General features: G+C 41.5%; 1 protein-coding gene across 2 annotated transcripts in view; it reads left to right on the top strand.

The window, feature by feature from the left end:
• The first annotated feature begins 206 nt into the window (after positions 1-206).
• ppp1r3b (protein phosphatase 1, regulatory subunit 3B) overlaps positions 207-9,046 on the top strand; it is a 33,615-nt gene continuing 24,775 nt past the window's right edge. The window contains exons 1-2 of one of the 2 annotated variants that reach the window (XM_043720032.1): positions 207-349; positions 632-752. In XM_043720032.1, coding sequence (XP_043575967.1) covers positions 640-752 — 113 coding nt within the window. In that variant the 5' untranslated portion in view covers positions 207-349; positions 632-639. The remainder of the gene's footprint in view (positions 350-631; positions 753-9,046) is intronic. The other variant, XM_043720088.1, reaches the window with a different exon arrangement.

Below are 9,046 nucleotides of genomic sequence, written 5' to 3'. Positions count from 1 at the left end.
TGTGGATTGGATTGGTGTCAAACATATCAATGAAGTTGATAAGGACTGACAATGGCTATTTATGGAGGCGCCTGCTGTGTTGGAAACATTCCCAATGACATATCCTGCATTCTCACGGCAAATGTGTAATGTCACTGTGACAGTGGTTGCTCACTGCCTGTTCAATCTGCTTGTGATTTTAATGAACGCATTGAAAACAATCTCTCCCAAAGGAAATAAAAACTTTACGTCATTGTGAAACCTCTGAACCATTTCTTGTAGCGAGGCATCTCCCACGTAAACTGGATTTCTCCTCGGTCTACAGTTCCTAACAAATACTTCACTGCGGAATTGCCACAGTAGGAAATAGGTAAAGTGGAAATCTAACCAATTCTGTAATAAAACAACTTTGTGGATAATTTAACCATAAAGAGTTTGTCAATTTCTCATGGAGGTCTGTGAGATAATATTGTGAATAACATCTGTACTTCTTGTCTCTGTGATAAGGCATTTGTGAGTTAGTTTTAGAAATGGATGAAAGACTTTTAACTGGAGAGAATGTTAAGTAGAAATATTGCTTTATACTGGTGGTGACGAACACAGGCAATGTAGATTCAAACTTATACAGTACAATTTTAATTCTTCACACCAGGATCAACAATGAGAAGTGACAGCCCTGACAGTAGTGGAGGGCGGACTCTTGGGATAGAATCTTTGGGCCTTGCCAAAAATACTGGTCTGGGCCTTTCGGAGGCTGGTTCAGCAGACAGCAGGTATGGCTCCTGAAGAAATCTGTTAAATGATGGAAGAGTTATCCTTCAGTTTCCCAACAGGAGGGAGGGCAGTTCAGCAGTCTGAAGGCAGGCATCCCATGGGCGGCTCAGGTGACAGCTCTTAAAGCACTGTCGGGGTGTGGGAAGTTTTTATTTCTCTGTTTTCTAATTTATTCCTATGGTCTGTAATATTGGACATGTTATTTAGAATCATAGAGCCGTACAGTACAGCACGGAGACAGACCTTAGTGGGCGGCCTGGTGGCACAGTAGTTAGCACTGCTGCCTCGCAGCGCCAGAGACCCGGGTTCAATTCCCGCCTCAGGCGACTGACTGTGTGGAGTTTGCACATTCTCCCCGTGTCTGCGTGGATTTCCTCCGGGTGCTCCGGTTTCCTCCCACAGTCCAAAGATGTGCAGGTCAGGTGAATTGGCCATGTTAAATTGTCTGTAGTGTTAGGTAAGGGGTATGGGTGGTTTGCGCTTCGGCGGGTCGGTGTGGACTTGTTGGGCCGAAGGGCCTGTTTCCACACTGTAAAGTAATCTAATCTAATCTAATTTCCAAAATTAATCGAGTCCCATTTGCCAGCACTTGGCTGATTTCCCTCTAAACACTTCCTATTCACGTACCCATCCAGATGCCTTTTAAATGCTGTAATTGTACCAGTCTCCACCACTTCCTTTGGCAGCTCATTCCATACAAGCACCATCCTCTGCAATGAAAACATTGCCTCTTAGGACCCTTTTAAATCTTTCCCCTCTCACCCTAAACCTATGCCCTCTAGTTTTGGACTCTGCTACCCTGAGGAAAAGACCTTGTCTATTTGCCCTATCCATGCCCCTCATGATTTTATAAAACTCTATAAGGTCACCCATATGCCTCTGGCATTCCAGGGAAAATGGCCCCATCCTATTCAGCCTCTCCCTAGAGTTCAAACCCTCCTAGCAACATGCTTGTAAATTTATTCTGGACACTTTCAGGTTTCACAACATCCTATAGCAGACAGACCAGAATTGCACACAATATTCCAAAAGTGGCCTAACTAAAGTCCTGTACAGCTACAACATGACCTCCCAACTTCTATAGTCAATCTTCTGACCAATTAAGGAAAGCTTACCAAATCCCTTCTTCATTATCCTGTCTACCTGGGATTCCACTTTGAAGGAACTATGAACCTGCGCTCCAAGGTCTCTTTGTTCAGCAATAGTCCCCAGGACCTTACATTAAATATATAAGACCTGCCCTAATTTGCCTTTCCAAAATGCAACACCTCGCATTTATCTAAATTAAACTCCATCTACCACCCCTCAGCCCATTGGCCCATCTGATCAAGGTCTTGTTGTATCCTGAGGTAACCTTCCTCATTATCCACTACAATGCACCTGGAATTTTGGTATCATTTCTTCCTTTTTCTTTTTTTTCCCCTAAGAACGTGTAGTGAAGAACCTGTACCGAGGTACCATGTCCTTAAAATGGCACCATAAGTGGTGACTTGTGAACGTGTCACATGTACTCAAATACAGTGAAAATAAAGCTAATTCAAATCAATTCAATTCAATTCAATTGTTACTTACTCAATAGGATATGGCCTTCCCTTAATAAAACCAGGCAGACTATCCCAAAGATTGAGCGGAAGTGGGTACTGCGGATGCTGAAGATTAGAGTCAAAATTAGAGTGGTGCTGGAAAAGCACAGCAGGTCAGCCAGCATCCAAGGAGCAGGAAAATCGGAGTTTTGGGCAAAAGCCCTTCATCATAGCCTCATTCCTGATGAAGGGCTTTTGCCTGAAATGTCGATTTTCTTGCTCCTTGGATGCTGCCTGAAATGCTGTGCTTTTCCAGCACCACCCTAATCTATCCAAAAGATTGACTGTTTCCTCTTAGGGTGTGTTCAGGGTCCAGAAATTAGCATAGTTCCTGCTTTGTGACACCAAGTGAAAATTTGGCTGATAAGAAAGCAATTGGATATTGTAATGGAGTGTAGAAAAAGTCTTCTTTGGATGGATAAGATAAAACATTATCGTTTTTGTCATCTAGAAGGACCTCATAATCTTCTTCGTTCTCCACAGCTACTTAATGGCATAATTATAATATTTAGCAATGGTATTAGATGGACAAACTAAAAACCTCATGAGGAGGAAAATTAGGAAGGGTTTCAAAATTAGGAATTGCTTCTTTTAAAACAATAATCATAAGTTCCAATATTTGGATTGCCTGAAGCTTCTTCCAAAGCCATGACATCTACCACCTAGAAGGACAAGGACAGGCCTGCATGGAAACAAGCAAGTTCCTTTTCAAGTCATAAACCATCCTTGGAATTGTATCACGGTTCCTTTCCAAATGCTGGGTCAAAATCCAGGAATTCCCCTCCTAACTGTACTGTGGATGTACCTATTCCCCAAAGACTGCAGTGGTTCAAGAAACAGTTCAGCAGCCTCTTCTCAATGATAATCAGAGATGGCTAATAAATGCGAGCCCAACCTGGGGGAGGCAATGACTTAGTGGTATTATTGCTGGACTGTTAATCAAGGGACCCAGGGAACGTTGAGAACAAGGTTCAAATCCCACCACAACAGATGGTAGAGTTTGAATTCAATAAAAATCTCAAATTAAGACTCTAATGATGACCATTGTTGATTGTTGTGAAAAATCCATCTCGTTCACTAGTATCCTTTAGTGAAGGAAACTGCTATCCTTACTTAATCTAGCCTACACGTGACTCCAGACCACAGCAATGCAGTTGACTCTTAACTGCCCAGTATTGTCCACACACAGTGGAATAATATCTAGGAAGAGGTAAAGAATATCCAGGAAAAAAAAATCTCAGGGCCAATGAGAAGAAAAAAATTCACTCGTAAGTTCCATACTGCTCCTCAGATATTCAAAACCAGTCGAGGAGATCAGTCATGGTTGCAAGTACTGAAGTATTCTCTGGCCTACAATATAGAGTTACAGGTTACTTAAATTCAGTATCAGTTTACTTTGAAATAAAAGGACTATTGAAGATTTTCATATAAATAAAAAGGCTGGTCTCTACAAAGGAAAGAAATATCTTCACGTTGAGAAATTGAGCATACATGCACAGGCTGAATACAAGGACACTCCTCTTTTGTTCAGAAGTTGTAGACATCGCTGGCCGGGCCAGTAGTTATTGCCTATCCCTATTTCCCTTTGAAAATAAAATGGGGAAGTGTCTTCTTAAACCTCTGCGATTCGTATCTCATAGGTGTGCACAGTTCTGTTCGGGAGGGAATGCCAAGATTTTAATTCAGTGATTGTGAAGGAACAGGATGGTGGGTTGCTAGGAGACTGGTGATGCCTTGCACTAACTACACTTGGTTTTCCAGGTGGTGGAGATTGCAAGTGTGGAAGATGCTGCCAAAGGAACCATGGCAAGTTGCTACAGTACGTCTTTTACACACTTTGTTGCTATAGCGTGCTTACATTGGAGGGAGTGAGATTTCAAAATTGTGATGTTCTACTTTTTCCTAATGGTGTAAAGTTTCTTGAGCTTTGTTAGAGCTGCACCGATGCAGACAAGTGGAGAATATTCCATCACACTCCTAGCTTGTTCTTTGCAGATGGTCGATGGGCTGTTGGAAAAAAATAAGATGAATTCCTTGACTCAGCATTCCCAGCTGTGCATCTGGTTTTGTAGACATAGTATTTACGTAGTGGGTCCAATTAATTTTCTAGTTCCGTAGTGCCCCCAAAGGTGATGGAGTTTAGTAATGATTATAGAGGGAGGGGTTTACTTCAGGTTTACAGTGTGTTTTGACTGCAGAGAATGAAAAGACCTCTCCTGAGCTGGGTAAGAATTGAATTTCTCTCTCTCTTGCTGTGTGAGTTGTTCCCAGCTTCAAGCTCTTCGGTTACCTGAGAACCAATCACACAACTGTTGGCAGACAAGAAGGTCTCCAACAGGGCAGCATGGTGGCTCAGTGGTTAGCACTGTTGCCTCACAGTGCCAGGGACCCAGCTTCGATTCTATACATGGGTGACTGTCAGTGTAGCATTTGCATATTCTCCCCATATCTATGTTGGTTTTCTTCAAGTGCTCTGGTTTCCTCTCACAGACCAAAGAAGTGCAAGTTAGGTGGATTGGGCAAGGGAATTCAGTGGGTCTGGGTGGGCTGCTTTTTGGAAGGTTGGTGTGGACTTGATGGACTGAATGACCTGCTTCCTCACTGTAGTGATGCTGTGACCTATGATCATTGTTAACTGGTCATCAGTCCTTAGACCAATCAACGTCTTGTGGTCAGCAAAAGCTACATTTGTACACCCTTTGGGTCCCAATTGTCTGCAACTCAAACTTCAGTTAATGCTTGTTCAAACAGTTACTCACAAAATGCATGCAATGGGTGTTAGGCTACTTGCTTTTCATAACTACAGCCACCTTCCAAACATTGATTTTAAAAGAATTTTTTCTCATTTCAGTCCACAGATTTTATTTTAAAATACACAAAATAAAAAAGATACGGTCTTTACAGGATGCTGCCTTTGCCCAATCCCTCATGGCTCATATCCAGGTCTCCGTGGGTGGACAGGATTGATGAGCAGGGTGTCACATGCTAACAGAAACCCAAATGGACATTGGCCTCGATAATCCTTACCAAATATGCTTCCAGTAAAGCTCAGCACAATGCAGAAAAACTATAGAGTCATTTAATTTCAGTGCAATTTATTGTGATTTGATTTCCTTTATTATTAACAGCTTCTGTAAACATTCCACAGTTCTGTTTCTTTGTGCGTTTATTAAATGTTTCTGGCTTACTGGATCAGGAAGTTATGGTTTTATTAAGTGGGGAAGAAAGAGTTTCCAACTGCACTTGTTTCCCAGGACAATGAGAATTGGGCACACTTGGGGCAATCTTCTAGGTTTTCTTTTTATTCCCAGACTGGAGCCATGCTCTGCAGGAGCCAAGGTCAGAAACAAGACTATGGTGCTGAAGTTAAAAATTACACAACATCAGGTTATATTCCAACAGGTTTAATTGGAAGCACTAGCTTTTTGAGCGCTGTTCCTTCATCAGGTGGTTGTGGAGGACACAATTGTAAGACACAGAATTTATATATTGCTATAAATTCTGTGTCTTACAATTGTGTACTCCACAACCACCTGATGAAGAGCAGTGCTCCGAAAGCTAGTGCTTCCAATTAAACCTGTTGGAATATAACCTGGTGTTGTGTAATTTTTAACTTTGAACACCCTAGTCCAACACTGGCATCTCCAAATTATGGTGCTGAAGAGCTCATTTCTATTATCTATTCTCCCACATAGCCAGGTTCCCCACCAGCAATTAAACATTATAAGAAAAGTGTTGTCCAGAAGGCTGCTAATGTTATACTACTTTTTGATTTTCATTTTATGTTGTAATAATTGGGACTGTTAGTTTTTACTCATAATAGAAATACAGAATAACTCAAGTTGGACCCACTGATTGCTGAACCTTTGAACTAAGACCAAATTTCAAGCAATGATCAGGTTAAGTCGCTTCAATAAGCCTAATTAAAAGCCATGTCATTGTGAACTGATAGCTAATCACAACACTTTCAGGGAAAAAAAAGTTACATTTGCAAAAAAGAAATGTCTGAAAATATTTCATTTTTAGAAGCAGGAGATTGATCTGGAAAAATACTGAATCAAAGACACTCTTCTGAGGAAACATTTCACGAGTCGGAATAGCAACCACATTGTTAAAATTATTCATGGAACAAAGGAGAGGAATTGTATCTATTTACAGACAAGAAACCTATTAAAACCAGCTCTATTGATGAAGGCATTAATTAAATTCTCCTGAAGTTGTTATGATCCTACTGATGGTATTACTGGACAAGTCAGAGCCCAAAGTTAAACCTGGTTTAGTAGTCTATAATTTAACTTCTACAGTTTGCTACCATCGTGATTAGTCATTAAGGATATATACTTGAAGCTGCAACTATTCTTTAACAAAATATGAAAAGGATACCAAATATATATGACCTAAATATATGTAAAAGGATCTTTACGTAAACAGTAAAACAATGTTTCAACCTATTTCCCAGTAATATCCCTTATTGATACTTAATCCCAGTCTTATCTCAGGTCTTTAATTTTAAATTAGCTGACTCATTCCTGTTCTTGTTTGACTGCTGAAAAGTTTTTTTAAGCAGATTTGGTGGCATTAACTTTTTTAAAAATTTGGATGGCTTAAATCTCTTTGGTTCTGAAACTTCTGTACAAACTCTCACTGCTTGGAGGCATCTGGTGCTGACCCTTATGTTAGGGTGGTTATTCTTCTGCACTGCAATTTTAATTCTTCTGCTCTTAAATCAAAACTAAAGTAGTGGCCTCTTGTTTGTTTCTCTGTGTCTGTTGTAAACTTAACAATATAAATATTTATTTTACGAACTCTACTAGTGTTTTGCTCGGCACTTAACTGGATCATGTGCCCTTTCCAAAATTATTTCTTTAGTTCACTAAATTCAAATGACTTTCTGACCTCTTAAAAACAAATTACTTTCACAAAACTGAAAACACACATCTGCCTCTATTTTAAAGTACAAATTCCAGAATAATAACAATATAAATACCATGGGGTGGCATGGTGGCTCAGTGGTTAGCACTGCTGCCTCACAGCACCAGGGTTCTAGGTTCGTTTCCAATCTAATCATAATAAACTCTACTTAACACAATATGAAATCACAAATATATATTGCAAAATGTTGTGGATTGTCATGTGGAGGAAGTAAGAGAAATAGGTGAAAATTGTAGTGAGCACCAGACCTTACCAAGACTGAAGAATCTGTGTCACGTGGACTATGCCAAGATGTGTGGCAGAATTGGGTAACAATTACAGTGAGGCCATTCTCAACATTGGGAAAAATTCATGTCATCTCTTATGCTTTTCACAATTGGCATGGCGAGTAGCCCATTGACAGTGATTATTGTTTGTTGAACATCTTGTGAACAGCCTAATTTGGCTCATTAATATTCAGCCTCCTTTCTTACCAAACTTGTGAAACAAGCTCAGCATTGGAAAGACTCAACAAGGAAACCAGTACAAGCAGCTGGGTGATACAACTCCCTGCTTGCTCCATGTTGTGCACTGGGCACTAACATTTTAAGGCATGCCCCACTAGCATTGGCCATATGTATTCCACATCCACATCTGATGTATACCAGCCTCTAAAAACCCTCATAGAACATTTCCAGTCCAGTTACAAAGTGCTTCTGCATTTCACTGCTGCATCTCAGCCTACACCAGTAACTATCATGGCTGCTCCCATACCCAGCTGAGTGACTTGACCAGACTCCATCTCCAAGCTCTTCACTTGCTTTCATAGCACTCTGAGCCTACCTATTTTACATTGACTTATCTTTTTGTGCCTTGCCTTCTCAGCCAGATTCATCTTAATGCAGTTCTCAGCCAAGTCAAGAGAGCTAGACTTCAGTCAGGGGTCCTGGCACAGCAAGTAAAGGCCAACCTTCTGGTGGAGTGGAGAAAGACATTAACTTTCTTCTGACACTGCTGGGCATTCCTCAGCTGATACTGTTTTTACCTCAGGCCAGGCTGGCATGATCTGGTGTTGTGGTCCCAATTGCTGTTCCTGTGGAAGGAGGAGGTCTTGCATTAGCACCACCCTGTCCAGCAGGACCTCCAGGTAAAGTGGGACAGTGATTTCCATCTGACTGCCATGCCCAGGGCAAATATCAGGAACCGTGCAGGACAGCTACGGACTGACAGTGCTTGTCAGCTTGCACAATGGGCTTTAAAAGCTGGTGCAAGTACCAAGGATTACCGGTGAAGTCCAAGATATCTACTGACTAGCGAGATGTTCCGGGAACAATGTGTGGTAAGATGGGCAGAAGTCTGATTTGAGAGATGGTGTAGAGGTGTGGTAAGTAATTGGTTGGAATGTTTGGTAAATTACGGTGGAAGAATTATTTCAACCTCACAGTGAAAAACCCTCCAAAAATCTCCACACAATTCAAACTCAGCCAAAAACGCATATGCTTTAGCCCAATTAGTCCAGGACTTATCAATCAGATGATCAGGTGTCATTATAAACACTATCTTTTAAGGCTAGTCCTCACCTTCCACCCCACCAATCTCCCGGGTATAACATATCATCCTCCATCATTTTTGCCAGTCAGACCCCACCACCTCCCCCATCTGCATTCCGCAGAGACCATTCCCTCAGTAACTCCCTCGCTAGACCACACCGCCCACCAACCCACCCTCCATTCCCAGCACCATCCCTTGCCACCGCAAGAGGTGTAAAACCTGCACCCACACCTCCCCCTCACCTCCAT

The sequence above is a fragment of the Chiloscyllium plagiosum genome, chromosome 2, assembly GCF_004010195.1.
Source record: "Chiloscyllium plagiosum isolate BGI_BamShark_2017 chromosome 2, ASM401019v2, whole genome shotgun sequence".
NCBI classification, from domain to species: Eukaryota; Metazoa; Chordata; class Chondrichthyes; order Orectolobiformes; family Hemiscylliidae; genus Chiloscyllium; species Chiloscyllium plagiosum.
The sequence above is the reverse complement of the archived record's forward strand: the minus strand, read 5'-3'. Positions and strand labels throughout refer to the sequence as shown.